The sequence below is a fragment of the Pelecanus crispus genome, chromosome Z (assembly GCF_030463565.1).
Source record: "Pelecanus crispus isolate bPelCri1 chromosome Z, bPelCri1.pri, whole genome shotgun sequence".
Lineage (NCBI taxonomy): Eukaryota > Metazoa > Chordata > Aves > Pelecaniformes > Pelecanidae > Pelecanus > Pelecanus crispus.
In genome coordinates, this window is record NC_134676.1 from 31,103,475 (window position 1) to 31,124,299 (window position 20,825).

Consider the following 20,825-nt stretch of genomic DNA (forward strand, 5'->3'; position numbering starts at 1 on the left):
GAGTTGTCAAATTTATTTTTACCATAGAAAAGATATCTGTCATGGCGAATGTTAGCAGCATTCACTGGAAGCAAATGTGATCGCAGAAAGAGCCAGGACTGCAGTTTCTTTCCAAAGGACTGATATGGTGAGGGTATAAACCCTGTCTTTATACCACGTATCTTTCTGATTTAATTAGTAGTGTTTCAGGAGAAAAGGGAGGCGATGTTCTTTGAATGAAGAAAGGCTAATTCCTGGAAAGTTTTTTAAAATAAACTAAAAAATAATCCATTAATTCCCCTTCTGAAGGATTGAATTTTGAAAATTTTTTCATAAGGGATTAAAATCAAATGTGAGAGGTCTGTCTTTAGTTCTCAGCATTATGAGCTGCAAAACATTAGCCACACTGCCAGTCTGCCAAGACATGTAACATTACGAAGTAAAGATTTCCTACCTTTTTCCACAACAGAAGAATATAATGTCCATGTCCATAAAACCAGCCCTGTTACTCAAGGAAAAAAAGATAAATTAAGATTGTATGGCACTAAGAAACCAAAGGCCTTTGGCAACTACAACAGTATTTTGTGAAAGAAAAGGTAAACAGCAACAGGAAATACTTGTCTCAAGACTAGGAAGAGAAGCCATCCTACATAACTGTTTATTAGTGGTCAGATATAAATGTGTTTCTGACTGGGTTTTGTATTCATGATCTTCCTTGTAAAATAAACAATATCTTACCTGACTGGGAGACAGTAAAACCTTGGAATGTGGTAGTATTCCTGGTTTTCCTTCATTGGGGATCTGGTCTTTAGTGTTGAATCTTCATGACTTCATTGCAGCTTGTTCCCCGCTGCTCTGCAACATTTGTCTGGGAGCCTGAATGGATTGCAGTTGTTACCAAAAATTGTCTTAAACTTTGTTTGTAAGTTCTAAACTAATTAATCAACTGTTTCAGCAAAGAATTAAATATGGAAGAAAAAATGAATCTCAGAATTCTTCAGAATGAAGTCTCAGAAGGACAGTAGAAGGATATCTCTCTCCAGTAAAAGATTTTAGACCAAAGAAGGAAGATCTAGAAGCAAAACCCACAGTACAAACTAAGCTATAACAACCTTGATTTTATATTCCTTTTAAACTGTGAGATGCCAAGGAACATACAACATCTCCTGTTGCAGGACACAAGAGTGTTTGCTCTTGACTTAAGTTCCATGCTTGTTATTTTAAAGGAATTTAGGAAAAAGTGCGAAAAGTAATCTCCCCCGCCTCCCCCTGGCACCCCTCAGAAAAGGTAATTTTCTAATGCAATTAATTTTCCTTGCCCCCTCTCCTAGATAAGATAACGTACTTAGTCAAGAAAAAAAGTATAACTGGAGTACCGATTATCTCACAATACCTTCGTCAGTATTGTTCTCTACACTGCTGAAATAGGCTTTCCTGAGTCAGAATTCTGGATAAGACAGGCAGAAAATGCTGATAAAAATAAAAAAGGTAGAAAACCTTCCCCTTCCACTGTTCCTCACTGAAAAAAATAAAAGTCACTAAATGCTCCAGAATCCTGTCTGTACAACAAACGTATGCATCTCTGTCATACTGAACAAGATAAAGGGGAAAAAATTAGACATCTCTGTCATGTTAGATTTTACTTCAAGATGGATTGCTTGTGAATCTGCAGCTGGGAAACATATATCTTCCATTAGCTGTTTTTCTGTGCTGGTGAAAATTGCACGTCATAGATCATTCACAAATGGAAAGACAGCAGGTACCAAGGAAGACTTGTTGTCAGTTAGAGCCCCCTTTCCTAGGCAGGACCTTTCTGTGATTAGTGTGAAATAAAATGCTTCCTATGTGAGTTCCTGTGAGAGGTTTTCATGGATTTCCTGCTCATCCATTTTACTTTAGCAAGCCTTTGGCACCTGCAGTCATCAAAAAACCCCAGACATTTGCTGTCCTTATCAAGTTTGTTGAGAGGTTCTTAAAATTCTTCATCTTCATTTTTTGATCTGATTCACTTTTGGCAAGGGAGACTTGAAGAAATCAGACCTCCTGAAGAAAAATTTTAGCAACTCATGACTTAGTAGTGTTATTTATAAATCCTGTAGAAAAAAGGGAATGTACAAAAGTAAATTGCCACTTTTATGCATCTCAGTTATATCAACTGAATATTATCTTCATATATTGACATTAAATAAGTTACCATTTTCTCCAGACAATTTAAAAAGCAAGTATGTATAGAAAACTTGATATCATATTAACTTAAGAAACCCACATGTCATAGCTTAATCATAGTTATTTCCTGGTTTATTGTCATTTAGTTATTTGAAGTTACAATTGCAAACTAAAATTAATTCAGCTAAGTCAGTCTTGAAAGGTAGCTTTGGTCACATTAAGTGTATTCCTTTACAACTGTGAGTCTGTAAAGATTATTATTTTTTCCCCATAGATTTGCCTGCAGTATTTTTGTAAGTGGTAGTATTGCAGTGTCTTTCTTAAGTTAGTTACACTTCATTCAATCTGTAAATTTTACTTCTAATTATACTTCCAAAGATAACTGCAACTGTTTCCAATGCCAATGTGTTAACAATATTTAGTCTTTGACTCATCAGTATGCTGTGAGGTTCTGAGCAATCTGAAATACGCAGGATGCCGTCTAGTTCAGAACTGCTGTTATCCCGTTCAGAATATGTTTATCTTCTAGCAACTTTCATTCTCAATTTTTCACAAGTCCATTATATATTGTCCTCCAGTCTTGAATGGGAGAGTTTTTTCACTGTGTGTAGAAACAGGCTCCAAGTGACAAGAGTGGTTCAGCAGGTGATCTAGCTTTCTAAAAAGAAAGGGAGAAGATTTGGGAAAACAAACAAGGAAACAAAAAACCCCACCACAACAAAACAGTTTAGTGGTAAAAAGTAAGAGGTTGGTGTCAGTAGTTTCTGGTATAGAATTTGTTTGGATTTTTGTTTCTCCTCTTTTTGCTGCTCCTAGGTTAGGTTGGCTTGGTCAAGAGGCTGTTCAAATTAAATATTCTTAATAAGACTTAAAGTACAACTGTATGTCAAATGGAGAGGTAAATCCCCTTTAAAACTGCAGAATACAATTAGAGATAGTTCTGTAGATCTCTTAAGAGTGTGGCTGAGTAGCTGTAGACCACAGAATAGTGATTTTTGGTTGTTCCACATTCAGTGTCTTCATACGAGTATATATTTTCTCAATGCTCTGATTGGTTAAAGCAAAGCATCTTTATAGTCAGCATCGTAACAGTTGTTCCTTTTTATGACGCAGTGCTTTCCCCCTAATGGAGCATTTTCCTTGCACTCCCTGAGCAGGTTGTGGGTCCTGGTATCATCCATAATTATTGTGCTCTTCAGTCTCTCTGTCCCCAAAGTTTACGAAAAGCTTGTAAGTGCCAAATCGGTTTGAATGGTTCCATTTAAAATCATTATTTGCCTTTTGGGGGAGGGAGGAATGAGACTTATTATTGAATTTTTTTTTTTTTTTAAACCAGATTTCACTTTTGAACAGAAGAAAATTCATGTCCTTGCCAGTGTAGTTTGCCATAACTTGGAGCAGGTTTACCAATGCCTGCCTTAGTTATTGTCACATTAAAGATTAAGCTTAAGCATTAAGATATTTTACATTAAGATTAAATATTAGGATATTTTATCTGAAATATTTTTCTCAGACCAGAAGAAAAACACTGAAGATAAAATATAAATATTTTAAATAGATACTTTTTTTTTCAATGTTATGCTCTGTTGCTTTGGTTGAGACCATTGCTCTTTAAAGGTATGTTCTTGCATAGTTCTAGCGTGTCTTTTTGGCATCAGTCTTTAAATCAAAATGCAAGGGAAAACTATTTATAATTTGCATTACTGCTTTCCTTAAGGTCTAATTAAAAATAGGTACCTGGAGTTTCTGTACAAATAATTAAACAACTATTAGTAGTTTTCAAATGCAAAACTTTTCAATAAGAAGCAAGTTTCAATGATGTAAAGATGTGGACCCTGACTGATGAACATACGGCTGAAGGACTCGATTTCCTTATTTTGTGGAAGTTCTGCATATCTGAGAAGACCATTTATTACAAGTTTATGTGTTTTTGCAATAATTGCATTTTGTTTGTGTTTTTTTAAAAGCCAATAATTTTGTTCCTACTTAAGTGCTGGATGGAGACTTTTTGGAATATTCCTTATATGGAGGAGACTAAGTCAGCACTGAAAGCAAGGAAAAACTCGGTATATTTACTAATTCTTTGCCTCCAGCAGATTTTAATCTATACTCTCTTTTAGTTGAGTCCCAGCAAAACAGGTCTAGTAAATCTGTTGTGCAATACTATTGACTAAGGAGAGGAAATTCAGTTAAAATAACTCTTCATGAATCCTTATAATTATCTTCAGGTATTTAGTTATTGCACTGTTGACAGCGTATCTTATGCTGTAGCATAGTAAGAGATAATTAGTTACAGTGCAAGGGAACTTGCTCTACAGAGCCAAGAAATAATTCCAATATGTGGAATTTAGAAACAGTCCCAGACGTCAGGAATGTCAGTGTTGGGAAACTAAGCAAGAGAACTGGATTTTGAAGGGATCTTTTGGAGAAGATGAACTTCAGGTTCGAAAGTTGAAGTCTTCATCAGTTGTCAGATACAGTCTGAGAACAGAAATGTAAAATAAAGAGGGGTAGGATTTCAAATAGAGCCAGACAGAGGAAAAAAAAGTGGAATTTCTCTTGGAATATCATTATAGGACTTGAAGGATTATGCTGAAGAGAAATTGGTAGGGGCAGGTATATGACATTTTAGTGCTTTCGTTGTTTGTTACTAGCCTTCTGTAGGGTACTTTTACTTCTTTCTTCTCTTCCAAATTGGTAAATGGGAACTTCATTTTGCAAAGCAGTCATCTGTTGTTCATTACTGCGTTACTGACTTTTTTTGGTTTTAAGTGCTTCACAGCCCTTAAGCTTAGTGCCTGTTGGCCAGTAGTCAGAACAATGCCCAGGTAAGTTATTTGTTGTTCCTGGAAAAGTTCGTTCTTTTGGAAATGTTGCATGATTGGGTTAGTATTTATGTTGAGGGCGCTGGGAAGCTGTCTTTTTTTTCTGTTCACCTATGTTCTGTATGCTTTCTGTGGAAGCATGGAGTTTAATTAGCATGCTAGCAGATCTGTTCACATGGTAATGTTAGTCACAAGAGCTCTCTTCTAACTTTGTAGGTTGGAGAGACACAGGGCATTGATGCATGAAGGGAAGGGGGCAAGCTATCTTAATGTTCATTTTATTAAGATAAAATCAGAGAGGGACGTAGGAAGAGATCTCATGTTCTGTGCCCATTTCCCATTTAATCTGAACATATTTTCAGCATTATCGAGTAGACTTATTACATGGCTCCCTACCTCTTTTGTTTTGTGTGTACAGTTTCTTGGACTATAAGTAGTAGCAATAGCTTTTGCTATGCCTTAATTTTCTCATAATGATACTATAGTTATCGTCAGTGTTGTGTCATCTGAATATTAGAGACAGACCTTAGGCACCAAAGCCGATTTTACGCTGAGCACCTCCATTGATTTACTGTGTGACCACACCTGAGTTACCCGATTCCTGTAAAATGAATTTAAAACTAATATAAGACTAACACCATTGTTGACTTGCAGAAGGCAGTCGTGAAACAACACTCAGAGCTGTAGCTCTTAGTGCTTATTTGGGTCCATAATTATCAGTTGATAAGGTGTTCAGTCATGGTGCTGTGTCATGCTCTCAAGAAGTTAAGAATACATCCATAATATCCTGCTCTTCAAATGGAGAAACAAAAGAGTTTCCATTTGATGTTTACTTTGTTTCTGAGGTGCTTGTGTAGCTGTATCCCACTAAGAGTACTTCCAAGAGTACTTCCACCTCAAAACAGCTTTTTTCCTTTATGAAGAGGAAAATATAATTGCAAGCAGCAATAGGAAGGCCAGCTGTCTTGCCTTCTGAAAAACCCACTTCGGGGTTTTTTTGGGAGGAGGGGTGCTTCCTTTTGGAGGAAGGTAGTTTGGTTTCTTTAATCCATGGTCAGTATGTTCTTTCTTAAAATCCTGGTACCCTGAGAAGCCTGCATGCTCTTAGCTCTTCAGCAAGGAAATTGTTTTGTGTATGTGGACCAGGACACAGCAGTAAGATTCAGAAACGCAGGAAGATTTTGTCAGCACTGGACTTAACACTGGGTGCTCACACTTCCACTGGTGTCTCTGCCTTTTATGTGGTGCCCAACCCTTTGCAAAATTTGACATTAAATTTTCAAAGCTTTCTTTCAAAATATGAAGTCTCCAAACTTTATTGTACTCTTTTGTCCTGTTTCCTTTAGGCAAGGAAAGTGTTAAATTTTTATTTGTGTACTATTTTCCCTGATTGCCTTGCTGTTCACCTCAGTAACCCAGAGGCATTTGAGCATGGGAGATCTCTGTGCTATATTGCACTCTCGCACAGCCTGTCATCTGTCAGGAACTGGAGATTTGTGTCTGTTATTTGTATCATTGTCGTATTGGTAAAGATTTGGAAGGTGTGGCACTTCAGCCCTAGAATAGTAAGCTTTTCTAACAAATAGCAGAGATGAATTAGTTTAATAAATATTTTGTTGCTCATACACACATGCATGGGTCATATGTGTAGACATACGCACTGAGCATTAATATCTCTGCTGAAATTGATTTATGTGATCTAGTTTTAAGCCATCTTTTAGGCAGCATAAATCATGTAAGTTTAGTTTTAAAATATTACTGTTTATATACAGAACATAAATTTGCCACTTGAGAACTGATGTTAGAAGTCACAGTAACAACATTTTTGGACTGCTGGTATTGTCACACTGATTTTCAAGTGGTATCGCTAAACTCTTACATTCAGGCAAACTGTCTGAGTTTACATTCATGCGTATAAATCTTGGAAGCTGAGTATAGTAATCGATTGGTATCTTACTAGCTAAGTAGACAGTTTAATATTTGTTTGCAGATCCACAGTATGCTAAGAATTAATTTGCTGTCTCCTAGTCACTAATTTTCAGAGTGTAAGAGTGTATGTTAGTTTACTTGGTTTTTATTTTTAATTTTTGTCTTTGCTATATTTAATATTAAAAAGATCTTTTAACTTTGATCTTTTTTCTTTGTCCTGATATTTTTTTCCCCAAAATACTACCTACTCCAAGCAAGAATTTTATGCAGAATTCTAAAATGAGATGTTGCTTCTGTGATGAAGCACCACTGTTATTTTTTTGGTGGTAGAAAATTTGTCAAGCAAACAAAAACTTAAATATATTTTAGTTAAGTGAATACCAGTTTTCTGAAGGACAAAAAAATGTTACCGAAGTTAACAAAATTATAAGTGGTTTGGTTTTGTTTTTTAATTTCTTACAGAAATCTACAGATAGATTTTTTTTTTTGTCAGCTTCAATAATCAAAACCTGATCTGTTCACTGCGTAGCAATAGGAATACATTTTCCTGTATCTTTATGCACCTAAATGCATCTTTAAAATGCATGCAGCCTATTTCAGTTTTAAAATCATACATGAAATTGTCTAATTGTGCTATTATAATTAAAATGCTAACAAGAATCAGTAACTGCCCAGCTAAAAATCTAATTTGGAAGCCTAGAATAATAAGGGGAGAAATATGATAAGTAGTTGTCAATATTAAAGCAGGCTGAAGGAGGAAGGCTTCAGGCCTTGTAGTAGGTAGAATGAAACAGCAGATTTGAGTATCCACAATCCTTTCAGTATTAAATTTTCAGTAAAATAAAATTACTTGTATATGAAAACATAGCCTTTCCCCAGCTCTCTTTTTTTTCCTGATCAGCTGATGAAGAGACTAGCAGCTCGCTGCTTTGCTGGCTTGTTAATTTTATCCCCACTAACTGTGATTTCCGATAGCCGGCCTGCTGATAGTGGTAAGGTAAATATCCTTTTTCATTGCCGTCTTGAAGATTCAGTAGAACTACATCACAGGCATGTGTAGGTGTGTAACACATCAAAAGTCAGTGTTCTCCGTATTTCAGTGTACAACTGAGTGCTTAAGGAGAGCAATGACATTAACTGTTGACAGCCTTGCATGCTGTATTTCTTATTAGCTTTTCTAGCTTCCAAGATATGCAGAGAAATTTCCTTTTCTTAATCTTCGTTATCTGCAGTGGTTTATAGTGGGTGTCCTGCTTTAGCTGAATGAATATTAATGAATTTGTGTGCAGATTATTTTTGTTTTTTCCTTCTTTTTTCTTCCTAACTCATCAGATCTCAAGCCTCCTTCATAGTGGTTATCTGAACGCTGTGGAAGCATGATGTAAATTGTCTTTTGATTATTAAGGCCTAGTTTCAGGCTGTCCCTCAGGATTCTGCGTTCGTGTTTGTTCTGTGGATTTGCACATCGGAGGATGCATAGGAAACAGATTTTGAAATCCCACTGGTGTTTTTAACATGCCAGGTTGTTTTGTGTTGTGCATCAGGTTTTGTTCACAAAATGTTTTTCAAGAGACATTGTACACAATTGAGAAAAATTACGTCTGGGCTGTAATCACTCTTTTTATATTGATTGTTATGCTCACATGATCATAAATATTAGCCATGTTTGGTGCTGTGGAGAAATGAAGGTAATTGCCTTATGATTAGAGCTCTTTCAGCTACGAGAAAGGATTGATTAGCATTTGCATGTACTCAAGGCAATATTGAGAGGCAAAAGGGACAAATATCAACATCAGTTATGTTCTGAGAAAGCATTAATCAGAAAGCCTAGTTTTAAGATTTTTTTTGGTGTTTTTTTTATTTTTAATTTCAGTTCTGTTATGACCTGGTATTTTTATTTCTTTTCTTTTGTTGGCTTTCCCAAATCCAGAAAAGTTCAGCTTCTTCCTTTATCACATGGATCTGATAGTCAGTGTGTGAACAGGTTCCCTTTATTCTTAGTTTGGTTTTTTGTAGCAATTTTTTTATCCCTCTGCATAGGGCTGCTGGGTCTCTGGTTAAAAGCGTACATCCAGGTAATTGAAACTAGTGTTCATTGTTTGTGACTGTGGGGTGGGTTGGGGTTTTGGGAGGTTTTTTTTGCATCCCATGTTATGAGTGCTTTTTACAGTAAAACACTGTACTGTCAGTGCCTCTGCCTGTCTGTTGGTTTCTCTTCTAGGAGAAAATTACATATTTTAGAGGTGGTTTTAACACTTAGGTGATTTGGAAGTTGGTTAAACTATTTGGAAGAGAAGTTGAGTCATTACTGCATATAAAGTATCTGCGTTTCGTTTGTGTGCACAAAGAACTGTGTGTGATCTGCCTTTGGGAGCCAAGCACAGTTTAGACTGTCCTGTTTGAAAACATGCGCTATCAAAGTCTGTTTTGCATGGAGCTACATAAGCCCAAACTGCCATTGACATGAACGAATGAATGTTTGTTGTACACTTACTGTTGCAGTACTACAGGCCATTATTGTATGTGAAACTGTGAGCTGGTGTGGAATTCAAGGTTCAGATAAACACACACCTATTTAGATGATAGTGGGATTCTTAGAACAAATTAATGTTTAGTGGCTCTTTGATTGCTAGGAACTCAATTTCTTGTTTTATTCTTGTTTATAAATAAGCTGAACATTTTGAGTTGAATCGTCTGCATCCTGTGGGGTTGCATTTTTGTTTTTAAATACAGTTTGTTATTTCCCTTTGCAATATCTCCTTTGTTTAAAAATCATACTTTTTGAATCCATGGTTGTCAGGCAATTGAAGACGGCAATTTGGAAGAAATGGAAGAGGAAGTCCGGCTTAAAAAACGGAAGAGAAGAAGAAATGTGGATAAAGATTCTGGGAAGGAGGATGGAGAGAAAGCAAAGAAGAGAAGAGGCAGACCTCCTGCAGAGAAGTTGTCACCCAACCCACCTAAACTGACAAAACAAATGAATGCTATCATTGATACTGTGATAAACTACAAGGATAGGTGAGCTTGGAGATGGTCTCTGTCTCTTGCATGTGTTCTCTCCCTCTCTGTTGATATCTCCCTCTGCATTTTTTAACAGCTTCATTTTTGTTTGCAGTCTTTAGAAGGATTTGCTGACACAGCATTTCTGAAAAGTAATTCCACTTAGGGCCTGATCCTGTAAGTCTCATTCTTTGTAGATGGTTTTTTACAGACCCATCTGATAGGAAGTTGTTGAAACACAAATACAAAAAGTAGGCATAAAACTCCTGCTTAGAATGAAGTCATTCTGCTCAGGAGGTGTACTTAAGAACACATAGCTTGAGGGGGGTTTTCCTTCAGTTTAGTGGTGCAGCGTGTGTTAAGATTACTCTTTTCAAATACGTGGCTACAGATTTATTAATGCAAGTTAACATGGGTCTCACCGTGACCTGAAAGACTGCCTAAAAAATTTAGGGCTTGTATCATGAGCCTCTGAGCTGCCAAAGGAAAAACTGTAGAAATACTGACCATAGTATGTTGTCCACAGCTGAGGTGGAAGCCTGTTTGTCAAGAAATCCCTTTGCTACAAAATGCTAAATAGCTGGACCTTAGGAAAAAATACTGCTTCTAATATGAAATGTCATTTGAAGGCTTCTGTTTTGGAGATTTTCAAACTGAAAGTCATCTATGCTTCATGAGGAAGAAACTGAGAATTGGTTAATAGCATCTTTGAATCAGACTTGTTTGAGAAAGTTGCATTTCTTTAACTCAACTTCTATTTTCCAAAAATCAGTAGTGTTCTTGTGTACTTATCCCTTCTTTGCTATACATTGAATTACTTAAATCATATAAGGAGCAATTATAAGCTAAATGGATATTAAATGCATTCAGAGAAAATCAAGAAGTATTTGCATTAGGTGACCTGCACAAGTGTAACAATGTAATTTTTGCATGTACACAACTTTCAGTCTGTGACTTCAAATGGCAAGTTGCACTTCTTCCTTTTTTGCAGCTACTGTTCTGGGTCTGCCTGTACAAGGTTAACTTGGGTCGTATCTGGTGAAGCATCCAGAGTTGTGATGTCTGATTTCTTTGGCATGGAACTGTTGAAATGAAGCATTCTGTGATCTGTGGGCTCTCTCTAGAGCACATTGAAAAGTATACTGTGCTGGAACAGGATTCACAGCAATGAACATGATGAACAGGAAGCTGACTACAAACTTGGTGTATTCAACTTGCTGTGACTCTTAACTAACAGGATAGCTCAGAAGGGAGAAGTGTTTAAAGTTCATTTATTCCAGCCAGGGCTACAAGGAAGCATCTCTTCATTTTGGATTGCTGGCCTTGAACCTTCTCCTGAAGCCAAGCACTTCTGATCAGGGCGCCTACTTCTCATTTTTAAAATAGCAAGCCAAGCTACTTCTGCTAGCCTCCAGTAGGGATAGCTACTGATAGTAACTGATAGTTACTGGGGAAGAAGGATTTTTGCCTGTCGCTTTGTACCCCAGGAAGTTCATATCTGATCTCTGTCAAACAAGTTAACTACTGTGCTGTCATGTAGTGACAAGGCATACTATTCCCTCTCCCAGGAGCCCACATTTGTGCGAGACAGAATTGGTTCCCACTTTAAAAAGTGTATGGAGCTCTGTTCTGTTAGGAATTAAAAACACCTGTTAAACTGAGCTCTTCAATGCAATGAGCTATGCAGAAGAGTTCCAAGTTCCTGATTTTTTTCTGAGCTAGCATCAAACTGCCCAATCCTATGAAAGCTGGGACAGAACAGAATTGCAAATTCAGGCATTGGGAAACTTTAATATCTTAAAATCTTTGGGTTTAAGGTTGTTCTAGAGTTCAGTGAACACTTTAGGGACTTGCAGCTTTAGAATTAAGTGGGTTTTAGGCATTGGAACCCTTCAGCTTTTTGGGGGGTTGCTGTTTGTTTGGCTCTGAGCTTTTGTGTGTGTGAAGGCAAGTATAGAGAGACAGATTAATTGGAAGAAAAGCAGGCCATGAGCTTCATCTGGAGGGAAAAAAAGGGTTTTCATGTATTTAGTATTTGAAAGCTTGAAATCATCTTCGTCTTTAGCTTAGATTTTCAGTACTAATAGTGTTTCATCTCTACTTTATGAAAGTCCAGAGGGCTGATCTGGACCACAGACAGCTGATTGTGTCACAAAAGGTAGTCAGGTGATACCCATCCAAAATCTTACTGACAAAATCTTTCTGGCCTGAATTACTTTGTCAAAACCAATTTTACAATCTTTAGTAAGTTTTGTTGCAGTTGATAAGCCAGCAGACAAAAAAGTCAAGAGAATGCATTGCTAAACTAATAAATCTGTGTGCTTTATCTCCTGTTTCCCCTTGCTTCTGAGAAGAGCTCCTTGTAAATACAGAACCACTTCTCTGTTCTTGTTAAAATCTTCCTTTTTAAAAAAGCATGTTTCCATCGTGCCCACAAAAATCTGGAATACCAGCTGGCTTTTATGTGGTGATTCTCTATAATGTTGATGCAGGGAAGGAATCTCCAAATACTTTCCTGTCTTGTATTTGACTTCTGTTTTAGACTTTTGGGGACAAGTACAATCCTTTCCTTCCTTATTTAAAAAATGTCCAACAAAATAGGCTGGGTTGCCTATGTCTAGGAAAGCTACAGGCTACAATCATACAAGCAATAAGCTCTAGTAAACTGAAGTTTGAGCTACACAATTATTATATAAAGGTCAAATTAATACTACACAGAAAAATTAGCAATATTTGAGGTAAATATTCAGTGTAGAGAAATGCAGCACATGATTCTTTGAAAAGGAAATTCAGAGGTAGATATCCAGCTACTTGCTAACCCAGTTAAAGAACTCCATGCAAGACAGTAGACGTTAGCAATGAGGTCAAATTAGTGTTTATCAGTGCAAATTCAAGCTTTTTCTTTAGATTTTCTTCTTTCATGTGGTACTGTGTAGCAACTTTCATATTTTCTTTTATTCTGATCCCACATCCCAACATGATACTGATTTTAATGAAACATTCCATTAATGATAAATTTAATAGTTCTTACAGAGCAATTTATAGCTACAAGCTGAGTTTCTTTGGATGTTTCTAGAGAACTAGGAGCACACTGAAGGAGAGAAAACTTCAGTGTTTATGCTGAGGTTTGACTTGACTGGCAGCCTAACTGCTTAGTTTCCTCAAATTCTGGTACCTGTGGTGTATCCCATGTAATAAAGGGAATAGTGAAAAAGGGGAAAAAGGACAGACATGTGAGGCACTGTGAAGATGTTCAGCTCAGACTGTTTGGACTCCTTTGGTGTGAGAGCTCTTGAGGTCCTTGTCAAGCTGACAATACTTGCTTCTTGCAGGCTGCTGTGCTTTGGATTCCATTATTGGGTGATGCGCTTTCAGCTTTTCTTCATGTTGATAGGCATTTCTTTATCGTATCTGTGTATTTATCTTTATTGATCTTGAAACAAATAGTTGTACCTCAATTTGAAGAGGTGTGGGGTGAACGCTCCAAATGTTTAAGAAGTAAAAATGCTTGTTGAATTCACTGTCTTTTAAACTGCACCTGTGCTCTTATTACTCAGCTTTAATTGTGAAACCATAAACTTGTTGCCAACTGTAGATACAAAGCAGCACTACAGATCCAGAGCATTTTTTCTCTTCTACACTGCTTTGCCGTCATAGATGAAGCTGAGTTAACCTAGGTTTCATGTATAATGGCTTAGAATGGAGAATAAATCTGTAATGAAGCAAAAGTAAGATAGAAAAGGTGGTCAGAATCCTCTGACTTCTAGTCAGCTGATCTAGTGGAAGATGTCCCTGCCTACCCACGGGACTGGAAGTTGGACTAGATTATCTTCAAAGGTCCCTTCCGACCCAAAGCATTCCATGATTCTTTGATTTTGGTAAAGTATTTGTTAGGGTACCACAGGAAAATTATAAGCTATTATGGCAGAAAGAGGAGATCTAATGAGTAAGCTCTGTAATCTGAGTGAAAACAAGGAAAAGGATGTAACTGAAGGCACTGTTAAAAAAGGAACTATAAACTGGAAAGAAGATACCATGAAAGTTCTTGAAGAATTGGTGTTGGCATCGATCATAGTATATTAATGATATATATTAAAAAATGAGGAGTGTCCTAGCCAAAATATAAAGTTTTAAAATATCAATATTGGGATGGTAGTCTTGGATGACTGAACACAGTTAAGTGTGGAGTAAAAGAACTGGCATGAGATACTAGTGCCTCAGGGTGCATCATAAAGGTACATACAGACTAAAAATAGGAAACTTTTCTGTGAGTTGGAAGCTCATCATGTGGAACTGACAGAAAAAGAATGACCTGGGCAAAGAAATTATTGATCAAAGCTAACTACAAGCCATCAGTATTGTCCAGCCATAAGAAAATAGGAGCGTGGCCCTGACATTACTGCATGTGTGAATGAGGAAATACTCATTACATGTGTATGCCATTGTAGGTGACAACATTAATGCTTCTGAGTTGCTGTATGTAGTACTTGAATACTTTTTCCATTCAAGAAAAATTTGTTTATACTGCAATAATTATAAATAATTATTTCAATGATAAGTAGCATGGTAGATTCTTGAAAGAGGAAACAGGTTGGTTTGTTTATCTGAACACAGCACAGTCTGAGATGGGAAGATGATTGACCTCAGTAAATTCACACGGGAAAGAAAGGAAGCATAAATGCAGGGAGGGTGTAGAAATATGGAAAATACAGGATGGTGATCACAAGGTTATATAAGTGTATTCATGAATACATTCAAGTTGTAACTAATAGTTCTGGAATGTGTCCATATGGAATAGTGGGGCAGAAATACCTAGGCAGATTTTGGCTTTGTTCCTTGATTAGAAAACTTACATGATTATTTACAATTCCAAGGCCCTAGATTCAAGGACCTGGAAACACCTTTCCAGTTACACAGCTGATCCTGATTCTCCAATGTAAAGTATATGCATCATCTTTGCAGACTTCATTTGCAATAGTACATTTTAATCTGGGATTTTGTTGCAATTATTTCTTAAACTAAGATTTAGGTGCCTTTGCGGCCTTGTACCTTGTTCTAATCTTGCACTGTAAAACACCTGTTTAGAAGAGAGCGAGTTGAAATGCATCAGTCCAGCATTATTGTCACACTTTTTCCAGTTTCAATGCTTTTAACCTGTCTTTCCTTCCCTCTAAAATTAGGAGTGCCCATAGAAATGAATAATCATAGAATCATATAGGTAATACTTATGCTATGTTTTCAGAAAGCAAAGTTAGTTTGTATGTCCAGTTTAAATGCTTTAGCCTTTTGAAAGCAGGGACAATTTTACTGGAGACAGGTTTTCTTTTCAGAATAAGGTATTTATATGCCAAATTGAGCCCCAGCTGTTGATTTTGCATCATGCACATGCAGGCTTAGTCCCCCAAACTATCTTTTTCCTCTTTTGAAGGTTTTCCTTTATTTTTTGTTAAAATTAAGCGGAGAAAAAGAATACTTCATACCTTGTAATCCTTCAGCTTCCCTACAAATCCACTATCGTCTTCTGCCTTGCATCAGAGTTTGATGTTTCCTGTCTAGGTGCCAGTTTGATGCTACTGCTAGTTTGTATTAGCTTTGTTTAGATGGCAACAGCTGACTTAAAGATTCCCAGGATGCTGACAGCTCTGCTACATACGGTGGTTTTCATTTGTGATCTACCTGCTCTCTGCTCTGTTCATGAGACTTAAAGGACTTGCATGGTGTACCAGTTAATTTCACAAAGCCTCTTCCCCATAGCAGGAGGCTGTTGACCACATTTTAATAAAGCTGATAAAATTGGAGGGTGGAGTTGTTGAGCCCTGCTTGGTAAGAGACTTCCCCTGTCTGTGGTGCTTAGCATTTTGATCACTGCATCGTTAAAGCCAAAATCTTTAAATTCGTGCCCGTAGTATTCTAATTTTGACAGCACATAGCTCGGGGAGAGAGTATTTTTCTCTGTATGTGAAATGGATTTTATTCAGACTATTTCCAACAGTTTTCTCAAGTTGCAAATTTTTAACTGTTGTAAAATGGTGAGTAATGTAATTAGCCATTACTAATCTAACCAGTAATTAATTATGCCAACTGGTACTCTCGAGTATTCAAACACGCAAAGCAAATATTTTTTATTTATAGCCAAGCTAAAGTTATGGAGTACATAGCCATATGTTAAAACCAGGAATTATATTTTTAAGTATTCTTACTCTTCCATTTCACTGATGGGGACAGGTCCACCATGTGTTACTGCAGTCAGTTCCAAAAAGGAAGAACTACTAAATACATTTAACAAAAATTAATCATCTCTCTACATAGCTGGGTTACTGTTGGAAGTTGTTAAATACAGAGGCACCACTTCGTTATGTGAGCTCTTTTAATTCTCCTCCCCCCCACTCACTTTTTTATAAACAGCATCCTTGTAAGTTGCATTTGATTGAGAGTTGTAATTTGCACACCATGGTTCTGGTTGTGAGCACTCTGACTAGGGCAAGCATGCAGGACTCTTCACTTTACCCACTCCAAACTGAATTTCAGTATTTGTTATAAGCGTGAAATTTGCCAGAAATACGAGAACATCTTGCAGGTTCAGCTCCATGCTTGTCTCTCCTTTTGATTCCAAAGGAGAAAGGGTGTTGATAGTAGTAATACTTTTGACAGGCCAGTGGTGGCTTGCCTCTGGCCACATACTGACAGGAAAAACAAATACAAAAGGAGCCTCATACAAATGAGGCCTAATTGTTCCTGCATTTAATTCCACTGAAGATAATACTGACTAAATGGGTGGAAGTATATGCTTGTGTGCACCTTGTAAACAGTTTGACAAAAATGAGATAAAATCAGAAACATTGAACACAAATATTTTTCTAAGCAAAAATATTTTAAAAATATTATGTTTTTTAACTTGCACAGCATGCACATGTTTTTTATGTGAGCACGCGTAGGACTAGCATGTTGAGCTGATGCAGTAGCAGTGAACTGTCACTCACAGTTCTTTCACGGTTGGGTCTTTTAATTTATTCTGGTCCCTCTTCCCTTCAGCACGTATTCTGCTAGTTGCTAGGCAACGATAAGTGATTTTTACTGCGCATGATTTGTATGTGGTAGTTGTTGTGGTTATTATTTTCTAATTACAAAAGTGGGGACAGGGATTAAAATCAGAGTTGCATTAATAATAACTGATTTTCTCTTGTTGTATCCATGACACAGCCATTGGAGATTATGTGGGAAAAGATCACATTAATTTACAGTATAGATGCACATATACAAAGGGAGCAGAAGATAATATTTCTTTGTGAGAGGAGGTTCTATAAAAATGATAGAACAGAATAAGCTGTTATTGATCTGAGAAGACAAAATCAGGCATTAGTCTTCTGTCTGTTGCATATTTCATGCCCTTAATGCTTTTTCTTTCATGGCCTTAAATGATTCTCAGTAATTAATTATATCAAGCGAAAGCTTGGAGGTTTTCTATGGCATTCTTAGTTTAACAGAATGTGTGAACAAACCACAGTTGGCTAGATTTATATCTTGAAAATAGAATATTGCTGTTTAATAATTTACTACTGTTATATTTTTAATATACAATACAATATAAGGGTGGGTGTGTGTATGTAAAAAGAGGGGAAAAAATGATATAGCCATGAGATAAAAAGCTCTATAATCATCAAGAGCTTTTTTCATAGGACATACATGCTAAATGTTTTAAAATTTGATCAAAATTAGATTATTAGTAGCAGTTTCCTTTATAGTTAAATCATTCTATTTATTGTTAGACTCTGAAGTGTAGTTAACCAACACCAGCATCAGTGGTTTAGTAATTGTTCTCAAATAGATATTTCTGTTAAAAGAAAGGTGCTGGGGTTTAAAACAGAGCAATGACTCAGTCCTTCTGCATAGCAAATCCAGATTCATACTGCACAAAGTTTTAAAAGCAACTTTTCACACTTTTTAAAGGATTTGCTTACATGTATATCATATGTCAGTATATTGCACAGATTTATTAAAATAACTTTATTAAGTTTGTGAAGTCAAGCACACAGAAAAATAGGATATAACAGAAAAAGGGTGGAAACCTAACGTGATTCCCTCAGGGCACTGATCACTTAATGAATGGCTGAATTCCCCCTGGGCTTCCTTATAATGTTCATAAGGAGTCCGAATGTTTTGCAGATACAGAACATTTTTCACAACATTTTATTCTCATTTTACAAATGAGGAATAGAAACTTTAATACACCATTTGGGCACCAGAGATCTGATTTCTCTGAGTACTTAGTGTTCTATAGGTTCAGAACAAATTTCATTGATCTCAGTTGCAGCTGTGAGTACTCAACACTTCTCTTTACTAACAAAAAAAAAAAAAAATAACAGTCCTCAATTTGCAAAGAAGTAGAAACACATATTAATTTAGTCAGTTGTATAGTGTGTACTTAATGCATTGCTTTTCCTTGTATTGCTTCCAGTTTCTCTTTTGAGAGGGTTGTCTGAGATGAAGACAAGTTCTGTCATGTAGCATGATGTAGTCACTCTCGTAGATCATTAACAAGATTGGTGCCTTTAAATCCATAGTATAAGGACCTCCCACTTTGACATGGGAAGTATGAAAGTAATGAATATGTCTCTTTGGTGCGGACTAGTGCCAAAGGAGATGGGAGGTGCAGTGGCCTGAGTTTCACAATTATTTGCTGGCAGGAGAGAAATAGTAAGACTTGGGATGACAATTATCTGCTCATTTTATGATTTCCTCTATTTCAGTAACAGGGTGCTTCCCAAATAAATTAGATCTTTTGGGTGAAATTACTAGTAACTGCCTGGAGTGTGACATGTAGGTGCTCTGTCGGGGTATCTACCCCAACAGCTGTATGGGGTAGATAGACTTCACTCTCACCTTCCCTCACAGAGCTGCACAGTATGCTGCCTCGTCTCACTGTGCAGCAGCAGCACCCAGAAGTGTCTTCATGCATGTGCCGTAATCTTGCTGTAATCTGGGAGGCAGCCTGGCAGTTACTGCTAAGCAGGCAAGGGGAACGGCTTCTGCTGGTGCAAGTCAGACAAAAGTTGTCAGGATGAGACAAAAGCTTTTTGTTTCTAGGTTTGCATTGGATGGAAAAATACTGTAGCTGCCAGTTGGCACCCTGGTTCAACCAGTGTTGGCTGAACAACACTGATTAGCAAGCTGCAGTTAGAATGTTTACATTATTGTCCTCTGATGCAAGGTATATAAGGAGCAGCAGTGTCCCAGGACTAAACCGAGAACAGTAAGAAATCTTGGATTAACTGAGCAACAGCTTCTTAAGGAAATGAGGAAATTCTGTTTATCCTACTTATTCATTGGTCTACAAGGCCCAAAAGAAAAATACTGTCTCCTCAAATTCTGATGCTATTTCATAGAATCATAGAATTGTTTAGGTTGGAAAAGACCTTTAAGATCATTAAGTCCGAACCATTAACCTAACATTACCAAGTCCACCACTAAACCAGTTAAGGGTAGAGTAATAATTAATTTCATGCTTCCTGGCTTGGTGGCTGGATTATTTTTTAATGAAAGTAAAAACTAGGAATCATTAAGGTTGGGAAGGATCTCTAAGATCGTCAGTCCAACCATCAACCCAACACCACCATGCCCACTAAACCATTTGTGGTTTAGTGCCCAGAGTGCCACATCTACCCGTTTTTTGAACACTTCCAGGGATGGTGACTCCACCACCTCTCTGGACAGCCTGTTCCAATGCTTCACCACTCCTTCCATGAAGAAATTTTTCCTAATATCCAACCTAAACCTCCCCTGATGCAGCTTGAGTCCATTTCCTCTTGTCCTATCGCTGACCACATGGGAGAAGAGACCAACACCCACCTCACTACAACCTCCTTTCAGGTAGTTGTAGAGAGCGATAAGGTCTCCCCTCAGCCTCCTCCAAACAGAACAATCCCAGTTCCCTCAGCCGCTCCTCGTAAGGCCTGTGCTCCAGACCCTTCACCAGCTTCATTGCCCTTCTCTGAACATGCTCCAGCACCTCAATGTCTTTCTTGTAGTGAGGGGCCCAAAAGTGGACACAGCACAGGGGGACAATCACTTCCCTGCTTCTGCTGGCCACACTATTCCTGATACAAGCCAGGATGCTATTGGCCTTCTTGGCCACCTGGGCACACTGCTGGCTCATGTTCAGCCAGCTGTTGACCAACACCCCCAGGTCCTTTTCAGCCAGGCAGCTTTCCAGCCACTCTTCCCCAAGCCTGTAGCATTGCATGGGCTTGTTGTGCCCGAAGTGCAGGACCCAGCACTTGGCCTTGTTAAACCTCATACGGTTCACCTCGGCCCATGGGTCCAGCCTGTCCGGATCCCTCTGCAGGGCCATCCTACCCTCCAGCAGATCAACGCTCCTATCCAATTTGGTGTCATCTGCAAACTTACTGAGGGTGCACTCAATCCCCTCATCCAGATCATTGATAAAGATATTAAACAAGGCTGGCCCCAAAACTGAGCCCTGGGGAACACCGCTTCTGACCGGTCACCAACTGGATTTAACTCCATTCACCACTACTCTCTGGGCTTGGCCATGCAGCCAGTTTTTTACCCAGTGAAGAGTACGCCTGTCCAAGCCGTGAGCCGCCAGCTTCCTTAGGAGAATGCTGTGGGAGACAGTGTCAAAGGCTTTGCTTAAGTCCAGGTAGATGGCGTCTACAGCCAGGTGATAGAAGGAGATCAGGTTCGTCAAGCAGGACCTGCCTTTCATGAACCCATGCTGGCTGGGCCTGATCCCTTGGTTGACCTGCACATGCCTGTTGAGCACACTCAATATGAACCACTCCATAATCTTCCCTGGCACCAAGGTCAGGCTGACAGGCCTGTAGTTCTCTGGATCCTCCCTCTGGCCCTTCTTGTAGATGGGCGTCACATTGGCAAGCCTCCAGTCATCAGGGACCTCCCCTGTTA

At 37.9% G+C, this 20,825-nt stretch overlaps 1 protein-coding gene across 5 annotated transcripts in view; it reads left to right on the top strand.

Annotated features, from left to right (window-relative positions):
• Positions 1-20,825, top strand: part of SMARCA2 (SWI/SNF related BAF chromatin remodeling complex subunit ATPase 2) — a 132,158-nt gene that overhangs the window by 100,267 nt on the left and 11,066 nt on the right. For 4 of the 5 annotated variants that reach the window (XM_075727216.1, XM_075727217.1, XM_075727218.1 and 1 more), the window contains one exon: positions 9,700-9,917. In XM_075727216.1, the coding sequence (XP_075583331.1) occupies positions 9,700-9,917 (218 nt within the window). Of the gene's footprint in view, positions 1-7,803; positions 7,897-9,699; positions 9,918-20,825 lie in introns of those variants that run through there. The other variant, XM_075727220.1, reaches the window with a different exon arrangement.